The sequence below is a fragment of the Protopterus annectens genome, chromosome 1.part1, assembly GCF_019279795.1.
Source record: "Protopterus annectens isolate FY-2018-M chromosome 1.part1, PAN1.0, whole genome shotgun sequence".
Classification (NCBI taxonomy): Eukaryota; Metazoa; Chordata; order Ceratodontiformes; family Protopteridae; genus Protopterus; species Protopterus annectens.
Window position 1 is genome coordinate 995,567,382 of NC_056726.1, and position 16,639 is coordinate 995,584,020.

The 16,639-nt window shown below is 40.1% G+C and overlaps 1 protein-coding gene across 8 annotated transcripts in view; it reads right to left on the bottom strand.

The window, feature by feature from the left end:
* CNOT3 (CCR4-NOT transcription complex subunit 3) overlaps positions 1 to 16,639 on the bottom strand; it is a 2,226,181-nt gene that overhangs the window by 984,612 nt on the left and 1,224,930 nt on the right. For all 8 annotated transcript variants that reach the window (XM_044079494.1, XM_044079487.1, XM_044079515.1 and 5 more), the window contains one exon: positions 4,517 to 4,612. In XM_044079494.1, the coding sequence (XP_043935429.1) occupies positions 4,517 to 4,612 (96 nt within the window). The remainder of the gene's footprint in view (positions 1 to 4,516; positions 4,613 to 16,639) is intronic.

The window sequence follows — 16,639 nt, forward strand, 5'->3', positions numbered from 1 at the left end:
CCCCTGTTCACTGGATTCAGTCATGAACCCCATATAAAATAAATCATTACTTTTAGTAATTCTTTTGCACAGAGTATAAACACTATCCAAATATACAGTCTTTCCCAGTAAAACTGAATTAATCAAATAAATGTTTTTATTAAATGACAGCTTTTATGTTTTCCAAAAACAACACTCTCTTTTTCATCTAGTATCCTATTTCTATTGTTCCTCACTTACATTTTTACTCCCAAACCTTATTCCAAATAAAGAGATTTCTTTCATCGAGAAATATACTCCCTCGTGTTTGCGCTATATCACCGAATCTTTTTTTCTTTACTTAATCATCCTATTATATTTAAAAATTGATGTATAACTTATTTCATCCCCGTTTTGTTTTTCATAATTAATATAATATCTGCATAAGTAAACATGACTGGAATTTTTATCCTTTCATTAGTAATACAAGTAGCATCTTTCAGGGCAAATATGTAGCTCCAATACATTCTTAACCAATGCAAATAATATACTACTCACAGGGCAACCGTGATGTATGCCATTCTTTCCATTTCTTTAACCATCCATTCACTACAATTCTTACTTTGTTTTGTATGAATTGTCCACAAAGGTACACAATGTACTGTATCAAAAGCTTTCTTCAAATCTCCTATCATGATCTTGGTCTCATCAGTCCTGTTTATATCATCCACAACTTCCCTTACTATGAATAATTCACATATTTTTCCCTTTAAACTAAATATGCTACCTTCCATAATACTTTCCATTCCCTTCTGAATTATTTTCATAAAATTCTTATAATCTGTACTTTTCAATACTACAGGTCTCCAATTTTCAATTTTATTTTTATCTTCCTTTTTCCATACAAATTCCAGTATACTACCACATACATATTTACATATAAAACCTTCATTTAAGTAGTCCTTCATAACTTTTAAGGTGTGTGTTTTTCTGCCAATCTGTTTTTTTCTTGATAAAATTGGTATCTTATTCCATCTTATCCTGAAACTGACTGTAAATTACCATGGTAAATACCTTATCTAATTAAAATTAAGAAACCTCATTTTCCAAATTCTTATTTACGTGTTCTGTCAATTTTTAACATTACATTTTTGCACTTTTTTCTCATCTAGAAATATTTTCTTTACATAATTTATTGTGACATACATAAATTGCTCTGCAGATCTTTTTACCTCTCTCTCATCTTTCATTTCTCTCATTACACTAGTATATTCTTTCACTATGCTATTCAAATAAGTTGATAACTTTTTACTCTGTAAAACTATCTTTGCTTAAAAAATTTGATTTTCTCTTGATTTTTTCATAAATTCTCCTTTCTATTATAAAACATACCCCATTGTTTCTTTCTAAATCATTTAAAGCATCCATCCACTTTGTTTTATAATGTTTTCTCCATTTTTCTTACATCCAACTGCCAATCTAAAATATATTTCTTACATTTTTTTTTAAAACTAGCTACCACTCTGACCAGCTTTTTTATAATACACTGTAGTGGAAATGTGAACTCTCCGAAAACACATTCTCATTTTCATTATTTCTCACTTATTCTTTTTATTCATTTTCCCATCTAATATACACTTCATTTACTTGTATTTCTATCCAAATGGTTGAATGATCTAAAAAGCTTCTTACAAGTGTCTCCCTTAAGGAGCTTTAAACCATGTGATATAATATAGCAATAACCCATGCCTGGGTGTGGGTAATGCTGGATTTACACACGGTTGGCGTAGTTTGGTCACAAGGGCGAAAACCTGAGTGGCCAAACAAAGCCAACAGTGGGTAAATCCAGCATTACCCACACCCAGGCGTGGGTTATTGCTATTATACAATGACATTATTTAAGGGAAAAAAAATTACTTTTCTTAAATAATGGCATTGTATAATGCCTTCTTGCTGCCCTTCCGCAGCTGTCTGGTATTCTGCAGCAGTTCTGATGTACTGTGCATGCGTATGCCTACGCAGTACATCAGAGCTGTGGGCAGAAGCAACGGATGAAGCAAGATCTCCGTTGCTTTTTACTGTTTCGCAATGTTAAATGGATTTAACATAGCGAGACAGCTTTAGAAAAAGCAACGGAGAATCTCTGTTGCTTATTTTAAAGCTGTCTTGCTATGTTAAACCCATTTAACATAGCAAGACAGTTTTGAAAAAAGCAACGGAGAAAGCAAGATCTCCGTTGCTTTTTACTGTTTCGCTATGTTAAATGGGTTTAACATAGCGAGACAGCTTTAAAATAAGCAACGGAGATCTCCGTTGCTTATTTTAAAGCTGTCTCGCTATGTTAAACCCATTTAACATAGCGAGAAAGGTTTAAAAAAAAGCAACGGAGAAAGCAAGATCGCCGTTGCTTTTTACACACTGTCTCGCTATGTTAAAGGAGTTTAACATAGCGAGACAGCTTTAAAAAAAGCAACGGAGATCTCCGTTCCTTTTTTTAAACCTGTCTCTCTATGTTATACTCCATTAACATAGCGAGACAGTGTTTTAAAAAAGACTTATATTAATGGAAAAAGTCCGGGCGACCGGACCTTTTTCCATTAGTATAAGTCGATTTACAATGTGCACGCTGACCAATCAGCGTGCACATTTTGGAATATTAATGGGGGGTCATGGTATAATAAAATCTATTTCAGTGCTATATATACCTCAACTACATGTCCACAAATTATTCCAATTTTTTAAATTGCCACATTTTATAACTTCAAAAATTTTCTTAACATTTCCTCTCCTTTTCCCCTCTGAAATCACAATTAAAATCTCCGGTTAAGATTACACTCATATTAATTACAACATAAACCAATATTTTATGAAATAAATTTTCCCTTTCTTTACTTTTAATATAAGCATACAATGTTATAATTCTATATATCTGATTACTGATATCTGCAATAGCGACTCTTCTCATCATTGCCAATGTTATGTTTAATACTTTCTCTAACTTTCTACAAAGTACAACTGTGCCTGAATACAGTTCCTTTCCTATGTTCCATATTAAATCTTCCCCAAAGATTTTGCTTGTAATCTCTCTTCTTGTGTTAAAAATCATATGTCTCCCATTATTATTACACCAACATCACACTTACTACACTGACTTATGCTTATTCTTCTACTTACATGTTTGATACTATTACATTTACTGAAAGCACTCTAAAATTGTCATTATGCTTATACTGCAGCTCACCAAAAAGTAAGTAAATTTGAAGAATTTATCTTGTTTGTATTATCCATTTCCTTTGTTTCCTCTCTTTTCCACTTATCCCTTTAAGCTTTCTTTTTCGCCAATATAAATCTTTTTAACTTTCACAACTTTTTCCAGTTTATCTCTTCCTCATCACTTATTTCAGAAGCTTCTTCTATATTCTCTTCAGTTTCATTTTTCTCTTTATCCTTCTGTTTATTGTTATCCTGTTCTTGTTCCCTTACTTTAGTGGCACTATCTTTTCTTCATATACTATCCTCATTTCTGTTTTCTTCTTTACTCTTTTTCTCTAGGTTACAATCCATCCATAAATGCCCAATTTTGTTTCATTTATAACATTTCATTTCACATGTTTTTGCATCTTGATCTCTTTCCCCACAAATATAACATTTTCTCTTATCAGAATTGCTTATCAAATGATCATCTCTTCCAGAGAGAAAAAACATGTTTCAGGTTCTCTTGAATATTTTACAACACCTCTGTCACCTTCTACATTATCACATTAGGGATAGGTTCATAGATTAGTACTAGGCTAACTGCCATTACGAGCCATTTTAAGACTAGCCAATTATCCCCTTTTGAGACTCAAACCCTGCACCTTGTGTTTGTAAGGCAAACATCTTAACCATTAGCACCCCCACCCCCCCCCCCCCTATATATATATATATATATATATATATATATATATATATCTGAGCATTTTTTTTTTATTTTTCCATTTTCAATACAACAGTCCCCCAAGTCCATAATCCTTTATCATATACTTTGCTAATGTACACAACTTCTTTACAAATTTTTCTTAAATTTCCCTTTACTTTCAACTTCAGTTCAAAACTGAACATGTATTTTTTTCTTTCTCGGTGAAATGCTTTAGCCACATACAAATTCCATGGACTACAGTTCTTACTCTTCTCCCACTCCCAGCAAAAAGTTACAAACAGTCTCAAATATAATGTCACAAAATGTCTCTTTATGAAGAATAAAAGCTCTTAACCCCTGAATATTCACTCCAAATGGAACTACCAAGACTGTAAAACAGTGCAAGCTTCAAGTTAAGCTTCACAGATAATACATTTTTACTCATTCCAGTGAAACCTCCTTTCCAATAAATTCAACTCCTTAGTCTTAAAGTTATTTGCATAATGCCAACCACATCTAGGAATGCCTTCTTAAGTATGCAGTGGAACAAGTTTATATATGCACTTCAGGACAACACCGCAGAAAGATCCATAATAATCATAAGACATACAGCAAAACATGCTAACGAAGCAAAACGCATCAAAAGTAATGATTACTCACATCTTTATCTCCTTTTTTCTTCCGTGTTTGTACTGACAATGACTCCACTTCACTCTCATACTGATCAACTTGCATATTTAAATTGTCTATCGTATTCTGTTAAAGTAAAACGTTATGTAAAAGTGGTTAATAACTCCAAATAAATATCTACATCAAACATATAAAGCCAAGAAGTGTGCATAAGTCATTAAGAATCATGCTTATCAGTGAGCAGTAGAAAACAGGCACAGTAGGTACTCACCATGACAGCAATTCGGGCTGAAACATTCAGATTACTACTACCTAGCATGTAAAAAGTACAGTTTTGTACCTACCATAAATGTAGATGTCCGAGAGGTATGCATCTGCAGTCCTTACAAATGGGTTGTCCTGGCCTCAGGCAGCCCTTCGGTCGGCCGGATTACAAAGTCTGGGTCTGGCCTCGGCTGATGTCGCACTTCACCCGACGTCATAGCTGCAGTTCTGCGGGTATAAAGGCATCAGCCGACGTCATTTTCCTCAGTGTTTCTTGCCCCAGATGCCAGGTGCCCTCTAGGAAGGTTAAATTTGGATAAATGCAAATGTTTCCAAACAACAGAGAACAAATAGAAATAAACATGTATATACATATATACAAACAAATACACCATAATAGATTCCCCCAGCTAGCTACAAGGTGGGCAAATACCCTAGGAGTACCACAGAGGGGAAGGAGGGTGGGTAATCCTGACTGCAGATGCATACCTCTCGGACATCTACATTTATGGTAGGTACAAAACTGTACTGTCCTTCAAGGATGCATCTGCAGTCCTTACAAATGGGTAGAATACCATAGCCAAACTGGGGGAGGAGGCACTAAGGAAGCACTATGAGTTTATGGTGTATTTAAGATCCCTTGCAAAACAGCAGTGGCAAAACCTGCTCGGGATCTGGAGTATAAAAGGCAGATTATAATGCTTGGCAGATTATAATGCTTGGCAAAAAAGCTCCAAGTAGCAGCCTCTAAAATGTCTTTGGTAGCCACTCCTCGTAAGAAAGCTGTAGTAGTGGCTGTAGCCCTTGTGGAATGAGGTCTGATGTTTTCTGGAGTTGCCTTTCCATGAAAAGAGTAACAAAATCTAATGCAATTTCCTATCCATTTTGAGATTGTTTGTTTTGAAATTGCTTTTCCTTCCATTCCTGTGGCATATGCTACCAGAAGCTGGTCAGTTTTTCCTATAGTTCTTGGTTCTGTACAGGTAGTAGCGCAATTGTCTGTGTACATCCAAGGTATGCAGCAATCTTTCCCCCCTGTTCTGTGGGTTAGGAAAGAATGTTGGCAGGTGTATTGCATGGTTTAAAGATACTCTGGAGACCACTTTTGGCATAAAGGTAGGATTAGTTCTCATGGACACTCTATCCTGATGGAAGATAAGGAAGGGCTGTACTGCCATTAATGCCTGTAATTCAGAAACCCTTCTAGCTGAAGTGATTGCAAGTAGGAATGCAGTCTTCCAAGATAAGTACTGTAATTCTGCTGTTGCTGCTGGTTCAAAAGGGGGAAGTGTTAACTTTTCTAACACAAAGTTCAAATCCCATGTAGGCAATGGTGGTTTCCTTGGTGGTTTTGGTGGTTTTACATTTTTAATTCCTCTGAGAAACTGTCTGAGTAGAGGTTGAGAAAAGACTGGAGGATCCATGTTGTATTCTGCTGAAATTGCTGAAGCATGAATCTTAATGGAGGAGTAAGACAGACCATTGTGGAAAAGTTCTGCTAAATATTCCAGGATGTTAGCTATGTTTGCCACTGATGCATCTACTCCTTTTGTTGCACTCCAAATGAGATATCTTTTCCATTTTGCTGAATACGTTTTTCTTGTTGAGGGTCTGCGAGCCTCCAAGATAATGCCTTTAACCCTTTGAGATAAATCAGGGTTATTTTGTCTTATGTAATGTTCCAGGCAGCCAGCTGCATTGTTTTCAGGTTTGGATGCAGGGTTTTGAAGTTGTTCTGTGTTAACAGTAAGGGAACTAGGGGCAGATGCCATATTTGTTCCCGAGACATGTTCCTCAGTAATGGGTACCAATGCTGCCTCGGCCAGTCTGGAGCTATCAGGATGATCCTTGGACGGTCTTCTTTGATCTTCAATAGCACCTTGTGCATCAAAGGAAGAGGTGGGAATGCATATGCTTTCAGGTTTTTCCAACTGAAAGATAGGGAGTCCACCTTCCAAGCAAGTGGGTGGTATGCCCTCGTGCAGAAATTTTTCAATTGATGGTTGTGTGGGTATGCGAATAAGTCTATTTCTGGTAGTCCCCATTTCTCTGTAATGGATTTGAAGATGTCTGGATGTAGCATCCATTCGTGGGCATCCGTGGTAGTTCTGCTTAGGATGTCTGCTAGTATATTTTCTTTTCCTGGTACAAATATTGCTTGTAACTGAATGTTGAAGCTCAGGGCCACATTCCAGAGGTCCATTGCCATCCGGCATAGAGGGTATGAATGTGTGCCTCCCTGTTTGTTGATGTACCACATAACTGTGGTGTTGTCCGTCCTTATCAGCAATTGACCCTGTCGAAGAAGTGGTCTGAATGTCTGAATTGCCAGTTTTACTGCCAGCATCTCCTTTTGATTTATGTGTAGGTTCAGCTGGTCTTGAGTCCATAAACCTTGTATGCACTTGTCCAGCATGTGTGCCCCCAACCGAGGTCTGAGGCGTCCGTTGTGATAGTCTGGCTTGGTTGAGTGCTGTGGAAGGGCATCCCTTTGTTCGATTGACAGGCCTGAGCCCACCATTGGAATTCTTGCTTCAGGCATGGAATTATTGGAATTTGGGTTTCTAGGCTGTGCTTGTGCTGAGACCATAAATTCCTTAAGTACCACTGTAACTTTCTCATATGTAGTCTGGCATGTGGAATCAATATTATGCAGGATGCCATGTAACCCAGGGCTTGCAGCACTTTCCTTGCTGTTAGCTGGTTTTGCTTTGTTAATGCCATGAAATAGAGAGGAAGTTGCTTCTGTTTTTCTGCTGTGAGGGATGCCATTTGATTTGATGTGTCCAGTTCTGCACCCAAGAAAGTTATCCGCTGGGATGGTATCAGCTTTGACTTTCTTATATTGACTGTGTATCCCAGGGCTTGCAGTATATGAATGACCTTTTTCAAATCTTTTTCTAATTTGATTTTGTTGTCCGCTTGTAACAGGCAGTCGTCCAGGTAAGGGTAAATTTGAATTCCCTGAAGCCTGCAATGAGCAATTACTGATGCCAGGCATTTCGTGAATACTCTGGGCGCAGTAGATAAGCCAAAGGGCAATGCTGAGAATTGATAATGCTCTGATCCTGCAAGAAATCTGAGGTATCTTCTGCAATTTGGTCGTATGGGGACGTGCAGGTATGCCTCCTTGAGATCTAGAGTTACCAGCCAAGACTCCTTGCCCAGCATGGGAAGAAGCTGCTGAAGGGTCAGCATTTTGAATTTTGGAACAATGATGTATGTGTTTAGAGCGGGCAGGTCGAGAATAGGTCTCCATTGGTTTTCTTTTCTTGGTACCAGGAAAAGTCTGGAGTAAAATCCTTGCCCTTGTTCCATGGACGGTACCCTTTCTATAGCTCTCATCCTTAGTAAGTGGTGTATTTGTTGTAGAGCATTTGTCTTCTGATTTGGAAGTAGGTTTGGCATTCCTCTCTTCCTTGGTAGAGTATGGAAGTGAAACCTGTAACCTTGGTCTATTGTCTGTAAAATCCATTTGTCTCCGGTGATGTGATGCCAGTTTACTGAAAATAAGGCTAGCTTTCCGCCCAAGGGTGCTTCTAGTTGTTCCCTGGTAGGCGGTCTCATAGCCAAGTCACTGTGATTGTCCTGTGGAAGTGGTGGTGGCTGGATCTGTGGCAGTACTTCGCTGGTTGTTAGGCTGCCAATGACATCCCCTGTAGGCACCTCTGGAGTGACCCCTGCCTCTTGGGCGCCTATTCCTGCCTCTCTGAACTCTGGAGGAGTCTGGAAAGGACCAATTCTTGGAAGGCCAGTTCCTACTAAACCTTGGAGGCTGGACCTGTAAGAAATCCTTGACTGTCTGGACAGATTTTGCTTTCTCTTCCACCTTCTTCAGCACCTGCTGTGCAGGGGAGCCAAACAAATTGAGCTTATCCATGGGAGCGTCTAGGAGCTTTGATTTAACATGGTCTGGTAAGGACTGCTCTTTTAACCATGCATGCCTTCTGATCACTGTACCAGTCATAGCTGATCTAAAGGAAGCCTCCAGTGCATCATAGCCGCATTTTAAAGAATGATTACTGACCTGCTGAATGTTATGTACCATTTCCTGAACGGATTTTTTGTCTAATGGTTCAGACGAGGACAGTTTTTTAGTTAACTGATCTAACAAATTCCTGATACTGAATCATGTGGAATTGACAGTTTAAGGCCCTAGCCGAAAGAGTAGCAGAGGTGTAAACTTTTTTACCCCATCTCTCTAAAGCCCTAGATTCCCTTTCCGAGGGGAGAGGGTTTTTGGCAGAGGTAGCTGCTACAGCCTTGGGTCCCTGGGAGATAGTTTCAGGATCTGCAAAAGGAGCCTTATACAAATGATAATGTGTGTCCGGAACCCTGTAGTACCTGTCGGGCTTAGCAGGGGCCGGAGGCAGAGAATCAGGAGCAGTACAAGCATCATTAAATGCATCATCTACAACAGTGAGTACTGGAGGAATGGCTAAAGGCCTATGCTGTGGCAAATGCAAAAAGGTCCTAAGCCTTTTCCTAGAGTCTGAAAAATCCTGGCCCTGCCATTGAAATTGTTCCCTCATAGCATGCAAGGTTTCCCCAAAAGAAAATTCCTCAGGCGGAGAGGCAGAAGGAATGGAGTCTTCTGCATCAGAGTCCTCATAAGGAGAATAAGGGCCCTCTGGAGGGTTTGTATTATCTGAATCATCAGAGGAGTAATCTGAAGAAACTGGCTCAGGAGGCTCTGCTCTAGGCCTCTTCTCTGGAGGTGGGTGAGAGGCCCTGTCAGGGTGAGGCTGGGATCCCCGGATCAAAGAAATGAGATCCTCTGCTAGACTAAGCATTTGAGAACTAGAGCTAGGCCTGTGAGAGGGGGTCTTAGCAGGCACAGTTTTGGTAGATTTTGCTGCTTTAGCCCTGGCAAAAGCCTTAATCGACATGGATGCAGGAGGCCTAGCAGCTCCACGTGCAGGAGTAGATATATCTAAAGGTATAGTATCAGATAAATCCTGTGAACCTGCAAGAGCAGGTGGGATTTCAGTAGCAGATTCTGCCATGCTGGATGAGGCCTCGGTAGGAGGCAAGCTTTCGGCCGAAGGAAGAACCGTGGACTCGGTTTCAGCCGAAACCGAGACACTCATGTTATTTAACCGCGGTTTCGGCCGAAACCGCGGACCGTGGGTGTCGGTCCTTTTCCTTGCGTTTTTTAGTTAATTGCAAAGTCGGAGTTTCCGACGGCATATTGTAAGCAAAAGTGGAGCCGAAAAACTCCTCAGCAAATTCCGACCGACGTCTAAGCGTCCGTCGGTTGAAAGAAGCACAGGCTAGACAAGCTGCTACGTCGTGGTCTGGGCCTAAACAAGGTAGGCAGTAAGAGTGGAAATCTTTATGATGTATTTGTTTCCCACAAGTTAAACAGTTACTCACTTTTTCTGACATCGGCTGAGGCAAGAAAGAGTCCCCAACGGGGTACTTAGCTTTTTAGAAGTCTTCGGTAGTAGTAATCTCTGGTTCCGACCGACCGGCACTTGCGAACAGCTTCTGCTTCGGGCGCCACGCGGCAAGAAAGACTGAGGAAAATGGCGTCGGCTGATGCCTTTATACCCGCAGAACTGCAGCTTTGACGTCGGGTGAAGTGAGACATCAGCCGAGGCCAGACCCAGACTTTGGAATCCGGCCGACCGAAGGGCTGCCTGAGGCCAGGACAACCCATTTGTAAGGACTGCAGATGCATCCTTGAAGGACATCATTAATTTCACCAGTCATTCCACTGAGACTGCTCCCATACCTATGCTACTCCTGTTTAACACGTCACAGGAAAAGGATAGTGTCTCATACTCTCTAGTTATTTTCAGAAGCAAGCACTTCTTTTAAACATCTTTATTGAATTATCACTTGTGGCATAGGCAAATTTACATTTATATAAAAGTAATCAAACTGTATTAAGTTCACATTTACAAACATTATACTTCACATATATGTATCATATAACCTAAGCAACATTACATAAATTATTGAATTTCTTTTCTTTTTTTTTTTTAAACAAGACACATTTTTATCAAACCATCACTTACGACACAGGCAATCATACATTTATATAAATGAAAACGAAACACACCGACACGATCCTAGCTGCAAACATTTTATATCACAAATCACACTCTCAGATGCAAACATTATACATCACTTTATAATCTACCCTGTCATTTTCAGTCAAATGTTACATAGCTCATTTAAGTCCCACCTTTTTTTAAATCGCATTTCTCCCCTGCGTGTATTATTTCCACAATGCCCATTTTTCTTATGTGGTTCACTCCTATACTTTCATAAAGATCTTAATTCCAGTTGTTTTATCCGTTACTACATTCACTACTTTTGGTATAGTTGGTTTAGATTTTGATTTCCATTTTCTCCTTACTGCTTTTTTGGCAGCCAACATAATTAGACAAAGCAAGGCCTTACCATATCTAGGGAATTCAGATTCTGTATCATAGCTCAGAAAAATAATCTCCCTTGTCTCACCAGCATGCCCACCCAGTGCATCCTGCAGGGAATCCTTAAACTCTGCCAACTCACCACACTCTCAGAAAATATGTTCCCAGTTACCACTTTTTCCCCGTCACACCTCCAACATTTGCTGTCTACCTGAGGAAATTTCTCTGGAGTCTACATGGGGTATAAAAATATCTATGTAAACATTTCCTAAAAAACATCCTAAAATCTTCTCGATTTTGTTGCACATTTGGGAGACATGTATATATATATTCTCCCATTGTTTGCGAATTGTTTATCCAATCTATCTTTCCAATCCTTTCTAACCTCCTCTGATTCTTATAGTTATCATGCATTATTTTATATGCAGTTGCAAGCACTGTTTAAAAAAAAAAAAAAAAGCCTTCCCAGAAAATTACACTGCAGTTTAATGTCCTTATGAATAGACAACACTGTGACAAATAATCCTGATTCCTTGTACGCATACTTACATCTACACATTAATATTGTGGAACAGTTATTTTACCAACTACTTCATATTTAGATTGCTAATTTTCCCCACAGCATTCTGCTATCACAGTACCTATTTCTTGTCTCTACTTTCCTTCCAAAATTTTCTACACACTAAAGTAGGTTCATAGGTAGGTACTAGGCTATCGGCCCTGGGGCCTATACAAGCCCAGCCAAAAAGTTACCCTGGCTTTTGTCACCCAAGAAAATTATTTTCCTGTGCCACTGTTTAGCAGAGCCACAGAGGTGATCCCAGGGGTGAAATTCCTATTTCCCATCCAATCATCAAGATTTTTCTTGAAGAGTGCTAATGAGGAGCTTTGTTTGATATAGATAGGTAGTTTATTCCAGAGTATGGGAAGTCTCTGGGACAGGAATCTATTCCTCCGGCATGTTCTGTTTATTGTGGTGACAAGGTTTAGGTCCCTAGAGCGTGTAGCTCGGAGGGATTGGGATTTCTTTAAGTGGAGCATCTCCAACAGCTCTGGGTTTGACATATGTTAGGCAGAGATCACCTCTGAGTAGGCGATATGCGACGGAGTAAAGCTGGAGTTTTTTGAGACGCTCTGCGTGGGGCATCTGTTTTGAGGCCGGTAATCCTCTTTGTGAGATACTTCTGCGGCCTTTCCAGTTGTTGTAGATGTCTTGTGAGGTACATACCAAAAGGGGCGTTGTACTCTATAATGGGTCTAATGGCTGATGAGTAGAGGGGAACAATGACTTCTTTTTTCTGGATGAGAAACCTTTTGTGATGAGGTGTGCCACGTAGAAGGATTTCCTGACTACTGTGGCGATGTGATTATCAAGAGAGAGACTACTGTCCACCTGTGTCCCAAGGTCTCATCACACTTTCGGTGTTAAGTATACTACCGCCTATGTTGTAGCTCATGGGTACAGAGTTTTTACCAAAAGTAATTTGAATTGCTACTTACCTGTTAACGTAGATATGTAGAACACACAGCCTTGCAAGCATTCAGTAGTACACATTTGCTACCCTTCTACTGGCAGTCTACCCAAAGCTCAAGAGTCCATTCCACTGCCTGTGGATGCAATGAACCAATCAACTGGCAATGACAGGGACTGCCTTTTTTCTAGGATCCAGCAAGAAGAGACGATAAAAACTTAAGCTTTGAGAATGCCTACTGTTTCAAACAAAAAACAAAAAAAAAACACACACACACAAAACAATAAAGGCCTATGAACATAGCTCAACAGCAACTCCAACACTAAACTATGTACATCCAAAAAAAGAGGATGATGTGTGGGTACTGCTAGTAAGACAATGTGTTTTATGATCATCTACGGCTGCAGGTAAGTAGAACTTACAGAAGTACATATGTTCAACAAACTACTGTCGTAATGGATCTCCAGGCAGATTCCCAAAGCTTGCCCAACTCGGGAGGAAGACGCTAAAGGTACAGGAGCCCCTGGGGAATGGTTCTAGGAAAGTCTGCATTGGATTTTGAAAAGAAATCCAGCTTGTAGTGCAAAAGAAGTTATTGATAAAGGACCAAGTTGTTGCCTCTAGAATACTTTGAGTCCACTACTTTTCACTGTGTCAGTGAAGAGGAAAAGGCCCTGGTGGAATTCACCTTTGCCTTGCCTGGACTTCCTTGCCAGGATGGAGAAAAAAGTACCAAAGTGCGACCAACGAGCAATGGTTTGCTTAGAGAGAGGCTGACTCTTCTTTGTCCCTGTGCAGAAAACAAGAAGCCTTTCAGCCTTAATGAAGGATTTTGCTCTGTCAAGGTAGTACCTGAGCTGCTGATGCATATTCAAAGTATGAAGTATCCTCTTTCCCTTACTCCTAGGTTCTGAGAAGAATACAGGGAGACTGAATGAGAATAAATTCTAAGACCACTTTCATCATGAAAGAGGAGTTACTGAATAAAACAACCCTTATCCCTGTGGAAAATAGGGTAAGGTTGTCCCACCATGAAAGCTAGCAGCTCACAAGATTGTCCCACCAAGAAAGCTAGCACCTCACAGGCTTGCCTTGCAGATGTCAAAGAAATAAGCAAAACAGATTTCCATGTTAACTTCAGATCCGCCTGACCAGCCAGTTAAAAAGGCAGCAAGGTAAAATTTGCCAGAATGTAGCGGAGATCCCATGAAGGAGGGATCTGCTTGGGAGGGGGTCTCGTATGTAATGCTCCTTTTATGAACTGTTTTGCTAAAAGAGAAAAAGAAAGTGAGCAGAGTAGCAGAGACGGACGTTAATTCATCTTAATGAATGCATATGATAAGCCATTGTGAAGTAGCTCACCAAATATTTCAAGACCAGAGGGATGTTAACCTCAAGGGACCTTCTGTTACCATTTAGGCACCACTCAAAAAACCTTACCTAGTTGTAAACATAAGATTTTCTATTAGCAGGTTTTCATGCCTTTTTTAACACCTGCTGTACATCCTCATGAAACAAGTACCTAAATGGAGTCAAGATTGAATCATTCAGGCTGTCAGCTGCAGTTGCTCCAAACTGGGGTGTATCAATTGCCACTGGGAGTATGTGAGCAAATCCACAGTGTTAAGAAGTCTGTGGTCATTGCCCTTGGCCAACACAACTAAAAAGAAAAAGTCATGTGCTCACCATAATGCCCCATCTGTGTTGTTCATTTTCATTCTTCCTCAACTGTTGGGTTTGGATCCGACCCTCACATCAGACTCAGCAGCTTCTTCCAGATCATAGGATTCCTGAATTCCAGAGTGCCTCACTTTACCCATAATGCCCTACCAACCACATACCTGAGATCTAGTTTGCTGATCAAATGACTAAAACAGCAGTGGAAATTAAGAAAAGGATGGAAGCTGTAGCTCAAACAACGAATAAAGGTTCCTGAAATACTCTTCGATCTCTCCAAGAATAGAACAAGGAGGAGAGTAAGTGGGTGGGAAGTTGAGGAAGAATGAGAATGAGTAACACAGATAGAATGTTATGGTGAGTACACAACGTTTCAATCTGAAGCTGTCCATTTTCATTCATTCCTCAACCGCTGGGACAAATTCCCCAACTACCTAAATCCCAGGAGGACTTGAAGAAAGGATATTCCAGAGCACCAGTAATCCAAAAACTGCTCTTACCCTAGAGATCAGATCCAGTTTGTAATGAGCAATAAAGGTATGTGGATTATCCCAAGATGCAGCTACACAAATATTATCTAAGAAAGTTCTGGACAAAAAGGCTGATGAGGTTTCCATAGACCTGGTGGAGTAGGTTCTAGGTGGTTTTTGCAAATGTAAACCCACTTTTTGATAAACAGAGGTAATAACAATCAGTTAACCATGTGGCCAAGTTAATGTTTCATACTGGCTTGCCTAGTTTTGAATCGGAAAAGGAAAAACTACTGTTCAGACTTTCTTTAGTTCTATGAAGGTAGAAATGCAATTATGCACATCTAATAAATGCAACAAATACTCGCCTTTGTTCAAAAAATTTGGAAAGAACACTGGAAAATTTAGGACTGAATTAATATTAGACTCAGAAACCACTTTTGGTAAAAAGGAAGTATTAGTCTAGAGAGACCCTATCCTTGTGAAAAATGAAAAGGCAGCTTAGAGAACAATGCTTAAAGTTCCAACACTCTTCCGGCAGATGTAACAGCAACTAAAAAAAAAAGTTTTCAAGGTCAAAAATACTTTACATCAGATTTAGCCAAAGGTTTAAAGGGGGGGGGGGGGGTCAAGGCCTGAAGTAGGATGTTTAAATCCTAAGGAGGGGTAGGATCCTTTAAAGGTGGTCTAAGTATAAAGGTTCCCTTTAGAAAGGCTTTACAAAGTTTAGAAGATACTAAAGTATAATTATTTACTCCCAAAGAAAAGTTGGAAATGGCTGCTAATTGTACTCTTAATAGTTGAGGAACTAGCACTTTCACTGAAAATTGTGGTCAAAAACTCAAGAATATTTGAAATCGGATCTAAGTTTTTGCTTAGGGCTTAAAGAACAAAGTTTTCCATTTACTCTTGTAAATCTTTCTCTTGGAAGCTTTACGGGAAGATAACATGTGATGGACAGAGGAGGAAAGCCTGGGCTGTTTAGCAATCAATGGAACTAATGACACCATGCAGTCAACTTGAGGCCTGTTAAGTCTGGGTAAGTCATACCTGTCAAATGAAACAGGAGGTGAGTAACTGGATCCTGAATCCATGAAGGATGTAGAACATGAGGCCAGAGAAAGGGGGCAATGAGGATAACTGTGCTCTTCAACTGAGATGCTTTCTGTAGAAATTTTGGAATGAAGGGTAATGGGGGATAGGCATGAGAGAGACTGGAGGGGCAAGCATGAAGTAGAGCATCTCTCGGTGACTCCCCTGGTTGGGGGGAGGGGGATCATGGCAAAGAACTTACTGCATTTGTTAATGAGGAGGAGAAGCAAACAGATCACAGCATGGTTGGCCCCACTGACAGAAGCAATATCACCTCCAGCACACTGACATTGAGAAACCACTCATAAGGCACCAGAATGGACATGCTTAACTTGTCTGCAATCACAGTGGATTTCCTCTGGATGTGCGCTGCTATCAGAAAAAGTACAGTTTTGTACCTACCATAAATGTAGATGTCCGATAGGTATGCATCTGCAGTCATCACATATGGGTTGTCCTGCCTCAGGCAGCCCTTCGGTCGGCCGGATTCCAAAGTCTGGGTCCGGCGTTGGCTGGTATCGCCCTTTGCCCGACGTCAGAGCGCCTGGGGTATAACAGTCAGCCGACGCCATCTTCCTCAGTTTTTCTTGCCCCAGATGCCAGGTGCCCTCTAAGGAAGGCTAAATTTGGAGAAATGCAAAATATTCCAAACATGCACAGTAATAAAAAACAAATACACCATAATAGATAACCCCAGCTTGCTATAAGAGGGATAAGTACCCAAGAAATACCACAGAGGGGAAGGAGGGAGGGAAAACCTGACTGCAGATGCATACCTATCGGACATCTACATTT